This window comes from Bubalus kerabau, chromosome 19 (assembly GCF_029407905.1).
Source record: "Bubalus kerabau isolate K-KA32 ecotype Philippines breed swamp buffalo chromosome 19, PCC_UOA_SB_1v2, whole genome shotgun sequence".
Lineage (NCBI taxonomy): Eukaryota > Metazoa > Chordata > Mammalia > Artiodactyla > Bovidae > Bubalus > Bubalus kerabau.
The window spans coordinates 68,668,838-68,685,422 of record NC_073642.1 but is presented as its reverse complement, the minus strand read 5'-3'; the positions used below and the strand labels follow the sequence as shown (position 1 = coordinate 68,685,422).

At 42.9% G+C, this 16,585-nt stretch overlaps 1 protein-coding gene across 11 annotated transcripts in view; it reads right to left on the bottom strand.

Moving 5' to 3' along the window:
* The window catches only part of MARK3 (microtubule affinity regulating kinase 3), a 114,977-nt gene that overhangs the window by 16,498 nt on the left and 81,894 nt on the right, over positions 1-16,585 (bottom strand). For 9 of the 11 annotated variants that reach the window (XM_055556439.1, XM_055556440.1, XM_055556442.1 and 6 more), the window contains 7 exons: positions 13,088-13,144; positions 9,260-9,496; positions 8,982-9,101; positions 8,627-8,726; positions 7,991-8,103; positions 7,324-7,477; positions 2,816-3,033 (listed from right to left, as the gene is read on the bottom strand). In XM_055556439.1, the coding sequence (XP_055412414.1) occupies positions 2,816-3,033; positions 7,324-7,477; positions 7,991-8,103; positions 8,627-8,726; positions 8,982-9,101; positions 9,260-9,496; positions 13,088-13,144 (999 nt within the window). The remainder of the gene's footprint in view (positions 1-2,815; positions 3,034-7,323; positions 7,478-7,990; positions 8,104-8,626; positions 8,727-8,981; positions 9,102-9,259; positions 9,497-13,087; positions 13,145-16,585) is intronic. The other 2 variants (XM_055556441.1, XM_055556447.1) reach the window with 1 other exon arrangement.

Sequence of the window (16,585 nt, the reverse complement as noted above, 5' to 3'; positions counted from 1 at the left end):
AAAGATGCTGAATACCACTGGTCATTTAGGAAATGCAAATCCAATCCACAATGAGATACCACTTCACATGCACTAGGAGAGGTACAATCAAAAAGAAAACTAGAAAATAACAAATATGGCAAGAATGTGGAGAAACAAGGACGTGAATATGTAAGGACGTAAAAAAGTGCCGCTGTGGTACACAAACTTGTACACAAACGCTTACAGCAACATTATTTATAATAACCAAAGGGTAGGAACACACTCAATGTCCATCGACAGATAAGGAGATAAACTGTGGTGTATATAAAAAGGAATGAATTCATCCAACAACTTGGATGAAACTTGAAAATATTATGGTGAGTGAAGGAAGTCAGACACAAAAGGCTTGTGTAAGTGCACTTATATGAAATGTCCAGAAGAGGCACATCTACCAGGAGAGAAAGAGGTTAGTGGCTGCAGGGGCTGGAGGAGGGCGGACTGGGGAGGAACTCCTCAATGAGCACAGGGCGTTCTGCGGTGTTTGCGAACTAGAGAGGCAGAGGCTGAACATGCATCAGATGCGCCGAATAAATGCTTCAAATGGTTAACTGTATGTAGGGGAACTTTACGTGAACTTCACATCAATTTTTAAAAGTTAAATACTTTCAAAAATTTAAAAAAAAGGAGAACAAAAGTCACGGCACAACTTTTATCATATAATTTAAAAAAAAGATTAAAAGGATCCACCTTTACCACCTTTACCACATTAGCAGGTCGTGTATAAGGAAACTCTGAAGACAAATGGGAGAAAATTAAAGCAACATACTTTTTTCCTTTATAAATAAATATGAGTGGCTAATAATGCTTGGGATATATTTTCAAAAGAGGATGTGCTGATGAGCAGAGCCAAGGAACAGACGTTATGAAGGCAAGGAACAAGTTTCTTTAAGGCTGGATTTAAACTGCAGGGCTATGGAATGATGATTGAAGTCGAAATAAAAAGCCTTTCCATACAGTGTTTATTCTGATGAAGCACAAGGTCAGTGGACAGAGCAGACAAGACTCTCCGGGCTCCTGTATGAGCCCCTCCCCAGAACAGGACAAGGGAGCTGCACAGTGTGGGATCCTGACTCTGGAGTTTCTTTAGGGTTGGAGGAAGGCTGTGTCACTGTTAACTTTCAGGGAAAATGTGATTACAGGATATCCTTAAAATTATTCATTCTCTGCAAATTCTTATCAAAATTACTTTTGGAGTCTTCCATTAAATAAATAAGTCATGGGGATGCAATATACAGCATGGTGACTATAGTTAGTAAAACTATATTGTATATTTGGAAGTTTATGACCAACCTAGGAGAAGGCAATGGCACCCCACTCCAGTTCTCTTGCCTGAAAACTTCCATGGACAGAGGAGCCTGGTAGGCTGCAGTCCAAGGGGTCGCTAAGGGTCAGACATGACTAAGCAACTTCACTTTCCCTTTTCACTTTCATGCATTGGAGAAGGAAATGGCAACCCACTCCAGTGTTCTTGCGTGGAGAATCCCAGGGACGGGGGAGCCTGGTGGGCTTCCGTCTATGGGGTTGCACAGAGTCGGACACGACTGAAGCGACGCAGCAGCAGACAGCATATTGAAAAGCAGAGCCATTACTTTCCCAACAAAGGTCCGTCTAGTCAAGGCTATGGTTTTTCCTGTGGTCATGTATGGATGTGAGAGTTGGACTGTGAAGAAGGCTGAGCGCCAAAGAATTGATGCTTTTGAACTGTGGTGTTGGAGAAGACTCTTGAGAGTCCCTTGGACTGCAAGGAGATCCAACCAGTCCATTCTGAAGGAGATCAGCCCTGGGATTTCTTTGGAAGGAATGATGCTAAAGCTGAAACTCCAGTACTTTGGCCACCTCATGCGAAGAGTTGACTCACTGGAAAAGACTCTGATGCTGGGAGGGATCGGGGGCAGGAGGAGAAGGGGACGACAGGGGATGAGATGGCTGGATGGCATCACTGACTCGATGGACGTGGGTGTCAGTGAACTCTGGGAGTTAGTGATGGACAGGGAGGCCTGGCGTGCTGCGATTCATGGGGTCGCAAAGAGTCAGACACGACGGAGCGAATGAACTGAACTGAAGAGGATAAACATAAGAAGTTCTCATTACAAGTAAAAAAAATTCTGTAGAGTGCTAAGAAGAGTGATTATTTTTTTAGCTCAGAGAACACATTTCAATCCATGAAAAGTTTCTGAACCTGAACAGATTCAATTTAACAAACACCACCTAATCTCTAGGGAGATTTTGTTAAGTGCAGGAATGAAGAGCTGGATTTAGGTCAGTAGTATAATTTTGGACAATTACCTAACTTTTCTTTGATTTCTTCACCTTAAGATTCAGCTGACACATGGAAAAGCACTCGGCAAAGCACTCGGCAGGGTCCCTGGCACAAGGTTAGGGCTCAGTCAATGTTCTGTATTGACAGAGCCCTGTGACATGTTGGGCAAACACCGTGTTCCTGCCTTGCAGTCAGACCTCACAGCGTCCTGGACAGAATCCGCCGGCTGTGACCGCCTGTCTGCACTGTCACCGCTGCTTTTATTGATTTCCTGTCAGACTGTGCGGTCTTTGCATCTCTCAGACATTTCTGAAGTACCCAGAAACAGCCCCTGACATGAAGGATCTCATCCAGTGGGATGGCGTGCATGCAATAAGAAACATCTGCAACAAAGCTAGTGATCCCAACAGGGCGACACTGTACACGGGGACCCAGGGGGCAGGGCTTTGTAGGCAGAGAAGGACAGAGGAGCAAAACGTCTCGTCATTTCAGTCCTACACTCCCAGGCAGGCCATACAGCCCAGCAACACTTACACTAGGGACAGTGGAGCTCTTCTTCCGTTCAGGGATATCCGCCTTGTTAGGATTACTTGCGTTCCCGAGCATGGGACTGGCTGGAGCAATCCCCTTTCCTCCAGCAGCACTGGCGCCCGGTTTCCGGGAGGGAACTCCGTCTTCTTTGAGGTCACTGTCTGCAGTGCTGGTCTGACTCCTTTTTGGATATGCCACAACTGAAGGAATAGCTGGTCCAGCTAAAATAAAGAATTCACTTTTTAAAATTCAGAGTATGTTATCTTCTGAATATTTTTAAAGTTTTATATTTTATCTTATGAAAATAAACTTTATAAGATGATCCAAGATTTCTATTCATGTAATATAAAACAGTAAAATCTTCTAAGATGATTCCCATTCATGTATGCTTTCCCTATGCAATGAATTCAATTTTAAAACTTTACTTACTAGTCCTCAACTTTCTAAAAGTGTTTTTTTTTTTTTTTTTTTTTTAATTAGTAAGCTTATATAGCTGTCCTGAAACATCTTCACAGGATGTTCCTGGACAGATAAGTATGCACAAACATCATGCAGAATAACTGCTTCACCTGGTACATCTGAGTGAATCTCATCCTTTTTGTACAAGAGATGCCTTCACCTTTTGGAAAAGAACAGTACAGATTTACAGGCCATTTCTTCTGACACTTTATCTTGCATCTTTTTTAAAGCACTCATGCTCGTCTAGATAAACAGGAATTTGAGTCGATGAGGAAAGGCAGCACAAGCAGAGGAAAGCATGTTCCTCATGCAAGTGACTGGGAGGGCACGGGGTGTGGGTACCGCAGCTCACGCCTGCTCCCAGGAGGGCGCTTAGGGACATCATCCAGAGACTGTGGTGGCACAGGAGAGCTGGCGTTCAAAGGATTTTGGAAATGAACAAGGTAACTTGCATGTTCATCATATATAATGTCCAGTGGTAATCTTAAGACACAGCACCAAATGCTCAACATTTATGTTGAAAAAAGATTTTTATATACTTAGGTCGGTTAATGGATGGAAGGGGACGGGAGGGACTATGAGTTTGCGTCACTGTCCTCTGACTATACACACAGGATGGGCAAACAACAAGGCCTTACTGTACAGCAAAGGGAACTATAGTCAATATCTTGAGATAAACCATAATGGAAAAGAGTATAAAAAAGAGTGTATATTTATGTATAACTGAGTATACATAAATACATTCTGTACAGCAGAAATTAACACAACATTGCAAATCAACTATCTTTCAATAGAAAAATAAATCAATAAAAAAATAGGATGAAGTGGGGTACAGAAAAGCTACCTCTTGGACAAAAATCTAAATGGTAAACCTAGAGAATTCCCGGGCAGTCCAGTGGTTAGGACACTGCACTTTCACTGCCAAGGACTCGGGTTCTATTCCTGGGTGGGGAACTAAGATTCCACAAGCCACTCAGTTTGACCAAGAAATAATAAATATATAAACAGTAAATTTATTTGGAAATGAATTAAAAATGAACCGAGATTTGATTTCACTTATGGGAAGAGAATAATTAAGCTCCCAGTTTGGCAATTTTAACATATAAAACAAAGAATCAGCCAAATGTAGGATGATACTACCCTTAATACTTATTTTTATTCTCACTATCATGATACATCCAATGACATTCTAAACCTTTACGGTTACTATATCAATTTGTTTTGAACATCTATTATTTTGATTAAGAAAATAAATTTCTTTTCATTTTAGGATTTGAGATTGTGCGTGGAGATGGTTGTTGATACAGCCTACTGACTCCATTCCTTCAAACCGCTCCAGCTTTACTTGCATTGTGTGCAGTGTATTCAGTTCTACACACTTTAATCACACGTAGACTCATGTGTTCACCCTCTGCCACGACACAGAACAGTTCTGTCTCAAGGATTTTGAGGGCAACCCTTCAGAGCCACCTCTATTCCGCAAGTCCCTTTCCTAAATCCTGGCCAATCTGTTCTCACCTCTGTAATTTCCTCATTTCAAGAATGTTACATAAATAGAGTCAATGCAACCTTCTGAGATTGTTTCCCCCTACTCAGCATAACTCCCCCAAGATCCTTCCAAACTGCTATATTTATCAACAATTTGCTCCTTTTCATTGCTGAGGAGTGTCCCATGGTGTGTTTCATATCACACAAAAAAGTAACTGTTCCTTTTTAATCTTTTAGGGGCAAAGGGGGGTGTACTGCGCAGCTTTCCAGATCTTAGTTCCTTAACCAGGAACTGAATCTGTGCCATGAAAGTGCCTAGAGTCTTAACTAACCACTGGACCACCAGGGAATTCCCCCAAATATGACTTTTATGTAGTCAAATTTTTTAAGTCTTTTCTTTTGAGGCTTTTAGTGTTTGGGGCCATAGTTGAAAAGACCTTAACAAGTCCAAATTACAAAGAAATTATCTCATCTTTTTAACATTTTTCTGGTTTCTGTTTATGTATTTACATCTTCATTTCAACTGGAATCCACCCTTGTGTAGGATGTGAGAAATGGATGCAGTTTTTTTTTCTTCTGATCACTACCAACTACCCCAATACCATTTATTAATAGAATAGTGAGTCTTCAGCCTTTTTTTTTTTAAATAAAAGAATCCCTTACACATCTGATGAAGTGCTCCCTTCCAAGGAAAAAATATACACACGTGGCAGCAGGGTGGGGGGCTGTTCACACAGGGGACCCAAACGAAAAACACAAAGAAAATTTGTTACAATTTTACAGAAGCAGGCATATCTAAGTCAGTGGCATTGAGAGCTAGAGGACAAGAGGAGAGATGAGGGTGGGAGGCCGAGCTGGACTGGCCAGGCTGCCTGCCACACCTGGATGTGCTTTGCGAGACCTCAGTACTTGGAACCTAGCCCATTCTTGGCACTTATATGAACAGTGCTAGAGGCATAATCAATTCTTCTTTTATTGCTGACCACTATCTTCATCCCCAAAGAGAGTAAAAAAGAATATGGAATCGGGTCTGTGATCTGTGTACAGAATTTCCTGATATGTTCCTTTGTGAATTTTTTTTTAGTATTAAAGGCTCCAAGAAGGCAGGATGATCATTACTATACAAGCACCACTACCGAGGCAATGGTGGACTAGTGGACCGAGCCCCTGAGCCAGGGACCAGGAGTGCTGGATCCTGTTTCAAGCACTTCCACTTCCATTTAACCTCAGAAGACCTGGTGAGCAATCTTGACCTATTTCTTTATTGCCAATATGGGGGGGTTTGGTGATCTCTTTTTAGCTCAAAAATCTTCTGAGCTGGGAAAAAGGGCATTACTAATCCAGACAGATTTTGCTTAAGTAAGAATGAACTTACTAAGACAGTTATTAGGGATATGAGAAAACTAATACCAGGTTTCTTCCAGAATTTAGAACAATTCTCTTTATTTAAATTCAGAGCAACACGTAGGCATTTCGCTAATTGCTTTGTACGTAGTACACAGAAAAACCCCTCCTTGCTAGCAACTAATATGAACACAAAAGACTGACACCCAGATCAACGCTTGATTTACAAATGCCATCTGCAAAATTCTGGCATCAGACAGGCTCTGAGCTCTCAGTTACAGCCTGGAAAACAGCAGACGTGCAGACAGCTTACTGACAGCATCAGTACAATGTGCTGCTTCAGCCTAAACCACAGAGAGGCACTGGCAGCAGGAAGAGAAATGGAAACCAAGCAAACGGGCATCACTTTCGGCACAAAGCCAAAGCTGTAGACACCTGGAATACTCTGTGCAGTTCTAAGCGCCAGCTCTCAAGGTGGAAGAACATAGGAGGACAAAGCCCAGGGAAGGGAAGTGAACTGAACAAAGAAATGAACGAGGATTCCACGTGAGGATGTATTTTTAAAAGTCAGGACTAGGCCAACATAAATTTGTGCACTGGAATTAAAAGAATTAACACGTGAATAAATGCACATCTGCTAGAGTCTCTGGATTCCAACAAATGGGACTGACTTGAAGGCAGAATAATTGTCACGTGTGGTAAGCATCCTTTTGGGTCCTAAGTCTCATGAAAGATTCACTCTATGGTGAAAATGTAAGAGTGAGGGTGTTTAGACACACAGACAGTTAAGAGTGTGGTCGAGAATGACATGAGTCAAAAATTTAAACCAATTAAGGCAAAACTGGTGTACTATACATTTTCCAGGGCTGTGCTGTCCACTGTGGTAGCCACTGGCCACATGCGGCTTTATAAATTTAACTTCGACAAAACTGAAAATCACTTTCTCGGTTCAAGTGCCTGATAAATTCCCATGTGGCTCAGGTTTCTACCCAGCCAGGCCTTAGTCAACCCAAGACTAAGTGTACCAAGGAGTGTACCAAGTTGAGTGTACCTTGGTACACTGAGTGTACCAAGGACTGCTTTGCAAGACATGCTAAGAAGGGCAATCAAGCAACCTTAACCCCAGGAGGCCATAAGCAAAAGGATGCTTGGCAATGTCAGGAGGCCTCTTGGTTAACGGGAGGCCTGGAACACGCTGGAACGGTCTCAAACTTACTCACCGTGGTCACTGTAACGCCTCTGCTTCTGGCTTGAAGAGACACTTCTCTGCACTTTGTGGTGAGGAGACTGGCCAGTGCTGTTGTTGAGGTCACTGCTTGGCCTAACCTTAGCAAGTGAAAGATTGCTGCTAGAACTGGAATCACTAGCATCCAGCTAAGAGAAAATGAGAAAAACAGAGCAAACCACAACACGAGCCCAAATGGTTTATTATGAAACTAAACTTCTCATAACACACAAACCTCTTACAAATTGTTCATTTAGAGAGAAAAACCACAGTGTACAAAAGAGACACCCTAAACTCAGGCAATAGTATTTTTCTGACTACTGGAAAAATTCACACAAGGATAGATATTTATGTTCTTCAAGGCTTTTTCAAAAAACTAAAAATGCTCTATTTCATCTGATACTTTACACCATTTTAAAACTATTACTGACTACATAGGTTAACTTAACAAAAGCCAAGTTATTAAAGTTTATTATCTTAAAGCTAAAATAGTAGCTCATAATAGTCATAGGAGGTAAATCTGAAGGTAATTTGAAGTCATTTGAAGGTAGATTTAAAAATATTATCAATGTTATACACACTAAAAAAAAACAAAACTAATTATTACATGAGCTAATAATTCACAAAAAGGATATTATACATTTTTATCTGGTTATACTTACCTCTGAAGATTTTCTCCCCAACAATAAATATGTAGCTGTGATTTCATCATATTTCATCTTACTAAGAGATTCTTGAATTTCTTCTTGTGTATATCCCATTCCCACCATAATATCTAAAAGAAGGGCATAATACAGTTTACAGGTTTCCTTTGGTTAAGAAATCATTACATTACAGGGTAAACTAATTTCCTTTATTTGACTGAAAAGATCACACATTGTTCTAACATAAATGGGCAGTTGGCTTATTTCTGAGTTACTGAGTACTATTACAGGGCCTGCAGATAACTTCCTAAATATGACAAAACATATTAGCTGCTTCATGTAACCTATATTTATCCCCGTTATAATCCCCGTTTTGGTGGGTTATGTCCCACTCTTGTGATCCCACGGACTGTAGCCCACCAGGCTTCTCTGTCCACGGGATATTCCAGGCAGGAACAGTGGAGCAATTTGCCATTTCCTTCTCCAGGGGATCTTCCCGACCCAGGGATTAAACCTGGGTCTCCTGCACTGCAGGCAGACTGTTTACTGACTGAGCTACCAGGGAAGCCCATCCCTGTCTTAGGTGTACACATATAAGTGAAGGGAAAAGTGCACACATGCACACACACCAGCATGCAGGCACAGAGTAATTACCTATTCTTTTCTGGTCTGAGATGTCCAGTTCTGGTTCAACAAACGGTTTCAGCTCATCATCCTCATGCCCTGCGTTGATCCACCTGTCCTTCATGATTTGCTGAAAGGTGAACTGGGTCGTTAGCAGTATAAATGAAGCATTCTGATAATCACAATATTTAGGGAAATTTATTCTCAACATTTCATCAATTATGGTTCAAACGATAACTTTTTTTAAAAATGTCTCAATCTTGTTTTAAAAAAAAAAACCAAAAAACCCAGGATAGTATTCAATATGTCATACAAACTAAGCAAAATTCTAAAAATACGTTTAAAAACTCTCCACAGTTGTTCTTTATTCCACTTATGTGATTACCTCTAGAGTGCCTCGTTTTATTGGATTTAGCACCAGGAAACGTTTGAGAAGGTTTTCACAGTCTGTGGACATGTAGAAAGGGATTCTGTATTTCCCTCTTAATACTCGCTCTCTCAGTTCCTTTGGGGAGGTAGAGAGGAAAGAAAACTACTAAGTCAACTTTTAGGTTAAAAAAGAACCCAACTCCTCCACTGAAACAACACTGACACGTTAACTCTTATCATTTGACAAAATCCTTTAAGCTTTCTGAAGAACAAGGATGCAACTGCCTCATATACCTTTAGGTTCTGCCCATCAAAGGGCAGCGACCCGCTGACTAGAGTGTAAAGAATGACGCCGAGGCTCCACACGTCCACTTCCGGCCCATCGTATTTCTTGCCCTGGAAGAGCTCTGGGGCCGCATACGGAGGACTGCCACAAAACGTATCCAGTTTACTGCCAACAGTAAATTCATTGCTAAAACCAAAGTCAGCTATTTTAATGTTCATATCAGCATCTAACAATAGATTTTCAGCCTAGAGGGAAAACATCAAGACAAAAATGAAATTTAACAAAAAAATATAGTGAACTGTGAGAGAATTAGGCATTGCAATAAAACCTTTTTGTAATGATATAAACTTAATATACCCTAATGAATAAGAAAACATTCTTTCTAGAGAGGGAAAAAAAGGAGATAATTCAGAATCCCTAATGTTCTAGCATTAACAACCAACAAGAGGTGCACGGTACAGTGGTCCCTCGGTCTTCTGAGGGCACTGGCTCGGACCCCGTGGACACCATCCTCCACCATCATATAAAATGGTCCAGCCAGCCAGCCCTCCTAAGCCACAGATGCAGAACCTGGGGGTATGGGGGCCCAACTGTATAGATCAATTCCAGCACCAATTTAAACAGCAAATGTTCATGACAAAACAATATTGGAAAAGCTTATTCAGCTAAGAATAAGGGGCTTTTAAAAAACAGATCCTTCTAAGTATCCTTTTAAATGGACAGTCACATTTTACAAACACTGCTAAATAAGGTGTATAATGGCTATTACTGAGAAGAGGGGCATCCTAAACTTCATTTAAGACAGAGATCCCAGTCACGCCTGCTTGTCTTAAGAGACATTTATCACGTGGCAATTATACACCAGGTGTTATATTAGTGTCTGGATGCACAGACAGACAGGGTCCTGCCCTCAGAAAGCTCACAGTTTACAAAGGGAGGGGAGGAAAAACCTGCAGCTATACTCCAGGCCCTCAGTGCTGTGACCGAGAAGAGGGGAGTGGTGGGCCTGGCACTGAGAGGTGCGGTCTGGCTTCCTAACCAGATGGACTGAACCACTCACTGCGAGGATTAGGTGATGGCAGTGGGTGTGTCAACGTGAGGGATTTCAAGCACAGTAACAGTCTGAAAACCCAGAGGGTGAGAGAGAACACGGTTTGCTCAAGAAACTGAAAGGCAGGGTACGGTAGAGAAGGCTGCGGACACGGCTATGGCTGAATTACAAATGGCTAAGCGACTTATTTAAGTCTGAATTTGGCAATAAGGAGTTCATGATCTGGGCCACAGTCAGCTCCTGGTCTTATTTTTGTTGACTGTATAGAGCTTCTCCATCTTTGGCTGCAAAGAATATAATCAATTTGGTTTCGGTGTTGACCATCTGGTGATGTCCATGTGTAGAGTCTTCTCTTGTGTTGTTGGAAGAGGGTGTTTTCTGTGACCAGTGCGTTCTCTTGGCAAAACTCTATTAGTCTTTGCCCTGCTTCATTCTGTATTCCAAGGCCAAATTTGCCTGTTACTCCAGGTGTTTCTTAACCTCCTACTTTTGCATTCCAGTTCCCTCTAATGATGGCATCGGGTCCCATCACTTCATGGGAAATAGATGGGGAAACAGTGGAAACAGTGTCAGACTTTATTTTTTTGGGCTCCAAAATCACTGCAGATGGTGACTGCAGCCATGAAATTAAAAGACGCTTACTCCTTGGAAGAAAACTTATGACCAACCTAGATAGCATGATGAAAAGCAGAGACATTACTTTGCCAACAAAGGTCTGTCTAGTCAAGGCTATGGTTTTTCCTGTGGTCATGTATGGATGTGACAGTTGGACTGTGAAGAAGGCTGAGCGCCGAAGAATTGATGCTTTTGAACTGTGGTGTTGGAGAAGACTCTTGAGAGTCCCTTGGACTGCAAGGAGATCCAACCAGTCCATTCTGAAGGAGATCAGCCCTGGGATTTCTTTGGAAGGAATGATGCTAAAGCTGAAACTCCAGTACTTTGGCCATCTCATGCGAAGGTGGCCCCCAACCCCTCCCCAGCATCACAGTCTTTTCCAATGAGTCAATAGGAGAAGGGGATGACAGAGGATGAGATGGCTGGATGGCATCACTGACTCGATGGACCTGAGTCTGAGTGAACTCTGGGAGTTGGTGATGGACAGGGAGGCCTGGTGTGCTGCGATTCATGGGGTTGCAACAAGTCGGACACGATTGAGTGACTGAACTGAACTGAAGCGACTTATATTCAGGAAGTTTAGCTTTTTATCCTAAGGGCAATGGGAAGCCACTGAGAAGTCATTCAAGCAGGGAAATGACAAGTTTTATTTGTGTGTGTGGTTTTTTTAAAAAACATTTATTTACTTATTTGGCTGTGCTGGGTCTTAGCTGTAGCAGCATGTGGGATCTAGTTCCCCGACCAGGGATCAAATCTGGGAACCCAATGCAGGAGGCCCAGAGTCTTAGCCAGTGGACCTCCAGGGAAGTCCCATGACAATTTTATTTGTGTTTTTAAAGGACTATTCTGGTTGCAATGTAGGAAAGAGGCAAAATTGGAAGCAGGGAGGACCAGGCAGGAGGCTAGTGTAGTGGTCCAGTCCTGGACACCAGGGGACTGGAACTGGACAGTGCAAGTGGGGATGGAGAAAAGCAAGCTCAGCAACATGCAGGGAGCAGCAGCAGGGACCTGAGGACCGAGGTGGCGTCAGAGCAAAGGAGACAGAGGCACCTGGGGTGCATCAGTCGCCACAATGAGAAATACAAATTTAAGTTTAGCAAGGGAGACTTTAGGTATCTAACGTGCTAAATCAAGCTGCCTGGGGGTTGCTGAGGAGGTGTCCTTCTGTTAGCTGGACACTGAGTCCTGGAAGACAGCTCTGGGTGCAGGAACAGATCTGGGGGTTAGCAAACCAGAGGTGATGGAGTGAATGTGAATGCAGCAAGGGTGGGTGAACAGAGGAACAAGCGAATCAGTAAACAACAGTTATGTGAGGAGAGAGAGGAAGTGATCACCAAGTTAACAAAGAATCTAGACAATGTTTAGAGAAAAATGGCTGTGAAGGTGAAGAGAATAAAAGGGTATATTGGGAAGAAGAACTGGGGTGGGAGGTTCTTAGGTAGAAGAGGGTGTGGATGTAAGCATGTTTTACACATGCTGCTACTGAGGCACCAGCAGAGACAGGAGGTGAAGACGGAGGGAGGGAGCAGACAGCAAAGCAGCCTGGGAGGCAGGGACACGGATCCTGAGCACCACAGAGGGGTCAGCAGAGACAGGAGGTGAAGACGGAGGGAGGGAGCAGACAGCAAAGCAGCCTGGGAGGCAGGGACACGGATCCTGAACACCACAGAGGGGTCAGCAGCAGTGCTGTGCTGTCCTGTGACAAGAGGAAAACTCTGAAAGGTCAAGGGTGGATGCAGGTGCAGCTAAGCTGAGGGCCTGCTGGGAAACAGGGAGTTTCTGCCTGCTGTTTCTATTTTCTCTGTGCAGTAGGAAACCTGAGCCTATGCCAGGAATGTGGGCAAAGGCGGAGAACCGTGCAGTCGGTCTCAAATAGCCACTGCTGTTAACAGGAGAGAATGCTGACTAGGGAGACAGAAAAGGGTGCGGGCAGCACTCAGCGTGCTGTCCCGGGGAGAGCGTGCATTTCTGGGAGCGCTCAGCTGTTGGGTGGTGGGTGATTTTTCTCCAGAGACCAACAATAAGCTGCTTTAACTAAAATGGAAACTAAACCTTAGGATTCCTTCTAAATTTACTAACACAATCTAATATATCCCTCATTTGTGTCGTGAGCAGCAGGAGCTGAACACACACAAGGAAAGCGTACACGAGTAAGGGCAATGTGACTCACCTTGAGGTCTCTGTGAACGATCCGCTTCTGGTGGCAGTACTGGACTGCAGACACAATCTGGACAGAAGAGAGGCAAGGTCATTAATCGTCATTGATGCAGACTCACGATCCAGATAGAAATACGCCTCTAATGTTCACATATGCAAAGCACTCAGTGGGCACTTCAATGGCTGTGTATTTCTCTACAGATAATTTTCTTATGCTTTATACCTTTCAATTTGGAGAGACTGAGGGGTGAGTGCAAGAAGAGCTAGGTGAGGCTGTTCTCTCCAGTTTTAATTATAAAGTCTCTTCTCAGGCCCTGTCCCTCAACATTCCAGTTATTTCTAAGTGTGGTGCCGGGGCCCGGCAAACCAGTGGGACCCAGAGGGCCCTGGCTGCCCAGGGCCCAGAATTAGAAGGCTCTCCACGCCCACGCCATCAGCTCACAGCCCAGCCGGCAGCGGCGGACCCTCCGCACCAGGTGTGTCATCAGGCTGCTGCTCCTCTGCCATCCGCTCCTGACAACACTGTCCTCCTTTTGGCTAATGTAGGTTCAAAGGCAGCAAAAATGACTTCACCTCTCTAATGACCAGCGTCCTCTTTCTTAAAATGGAAGAATGAATGTTGTAATGCATGTGAACTACAAACTATTAAAACCATTATGTGCTTTATCAATAAGAATCTCTTCTACACTTAGCAAATGATATCCTTTTATTTAGCCAACTTTTGATTACTCCTGGGATTAGCACTGTTATTATTACTATTATTTTCAGCTGTGCAGCGCAGCTTGCAGGATCTTCGTTTTCCAACCCTAGGGATTGAACCTGGGTCCTCAGCTGTGACAGTGCCAAGTCCCAAACCCTGGACCGCCAGGGAATTCCCTGGTTGGCACTGTTAAATAACTGCTCTAGAAATTAAACAGTTACTACCAACTTTCAAGACTCTTATCCTAGAACTTTGTAAGCTTTATTAAAGTTTTATATGATTATAAAAATTTTAGAAAATACAGAAAGTATATACAAGAATATGCTTTTATAACCATCAAAGGCAAAATGATAGGAAAATGATATGAAAAGGCAAAATGATAGGATAGTGAAAGAGGAACTCCCCAGGTCGGTAGGTACCCAATATGCTACTGGAGATCAGTGGACAAATAACTCCAGAAAGAATGAAGGGATGGAGCCAAAGCAAAAACAATACCCAGTTGTGGATGTGACTGGTGATAGAAGCAAGGTCTGATGCTGTAAAGAGCAATATTGCATAGGAACCTGGAATGTCAGGTCCATGAATTAAGGCAAATTGGAAGTGGTCAAACAGGAGATGACAAGAGTGAACGTCAGCGAACTAAAACGGACTGGAATGGGTGAATTTAACTCAGATGACCATTATATCTACTACTGCGGGCAGGAATCCCTCAGAAGAAATGGAGTGGCCATCATGGTCAACAGAAGAGTCCAAAATGCAGTACTTGGATGCAATCTCAAAAACAACAGAATGATCTCTGTTCGTTTCCAAGGAAAACCATTCAATATCACAGTAATCCAAGTCTGTGCCCCAACCAGTAACGCTGAAGAAGCTGAAGCTGAACAGTTCTATGAAGACCTACAAGACCTTTTAGAACTAACACCCAAAAAAGATGTCCTTTTCATTATAGGGGACTGGAATGCAAAAGTAGGAAGCCAAGAAACACCTGGAGTAACAGGCAAATTTGGCCTTGGAATACAGAATGAAGCAGGGCAAAGACTAATAGAGTTCTGCCAAGAGAACGCACTGGTCATAGCAAACACCCTCTTCCAACAACACAAGAGAAGACTCTACACATGGACATCACCAGATGGTCAACACCAAAATCAGATTGATTATATTCTTTGCAACCAAAGATGGAGAAGCTCTATACAGTCAACAAAAACAAGACCAGGAGCTGACTGTGGCTCAGATCATGAACTCCTTATTACTAAATTCAGACTTAAATTGAAGAAAGTAGGGAAAACCACTAGACAATCAGGTATGACCTAAATCAAATCCCTTATGATTATACAGTGGAAGTGAGAAATAGATTTAAGGGCCTAGATCTGATAGAGTGCCTGATGAACTATGGAATGAGGTTTGTGACACTGTACAGGAGACAGGGATCAAGACCATCCCCATGGAAAAGAAATGCAAAACAGCAAAACGGCTGTCTGGGGAGGCCTTACAAATAGCTGTGAAAAGAAGAGAAGCGAAAAGCAAAGGAGAAAAGGAAAGATATAAGCATCTGAATGCAGAGTTCCAAAGAATAGCAAGAAGAGATAAGAAAGCCTTCCTCAGCGATCAATGCAAAGAAATAGAGGAAAACAACAGAATGGGAAAGACTAGGGATCTCTTCAAGAAAATCAGAGACACCAAGGGAACATTTCATGCAAAGATGGGCTCGATAAAGGACAGAAATGGTATGGACCTAACAGAAGCAGAAGATATTAAGAAGAGGTGGCAAGAATACACAGAAGAACTGAACAAAAAAGATCTTCACGACCAAGATAATCATGATGGTATGATCACTGACCAAGAGCCAGACATCCTGGAATGTGAAGTCAAGTGGGCCTTAGAAAGCATCACTACGAACAAAGCTAGTGGAGGGGATGGAATTCCAGTTGAGCTATTTCAAATCCTGAAAGATGATGCTGTGAAAGTGCTGCACTCAATATGCCAGCAAATGTGGAAAACTCAGCAGTGGCCACAGGACTGGAAAAGGTCAGTTTTCATTCCAATCCCAAAGAAAGGCAATGCCAAAGAATGCTCAAACAACCGCACAATTGCACTCATCTCACACGCTAGTAAAGTAATGCTCAAAATTCTCCAAGCCACACTTCAGCAATACGTGAACCGTGAACTTCCTGATGTTCAAGCTGGTTTTAGAATAGGCAGAAGAACCAGAGATCAAATTGCCAACATCCGCTGGATCATGGAAAAAGCAAGGGAGTTCCAGAAAAAACATCTATTTCTGCTTTATTGATTGTGCTAAAGCCTTTGACTGTGTGGATCACAATAAACTGTGGGAAATTCTGAAAGAGATGGGAATACCAGACCACCTGACCTGCCTCTTGAGAAACCTATATGCAGGCCAGGAAGCAACAGTTAGAACTGGACATGGAACAACAGACGGTTCCAAATAGGAAAAGGAGTATGTCAAGGCTGTATATTGTCACCCTGCTTATTTAACTTCTATGCAGAGTACATCACGAGAAATGCTGGGCTGGAAGACGCACAAACTGGAATCAAGATTGCCAGGAGAAATATCAATAACTTCAGATATGCAGATGACACCACCCTTATGGCAGAAAGTGGAGAGGAACTCAAAAGCCTCTTGATGAGAGTGAAAGAGGAGATTGAAAAAGTTGGCTTAAAGCTCAACATTCAGAAAACGAAGATCATGGCATCCGGTCCCATCACTTCATGGGAAATAGATGGGGAAACAGTGGAAACAGTGTCAGACTTTATTTTTGGGGGCTCCAAAATCACTGCAGATAGTGACTGCAG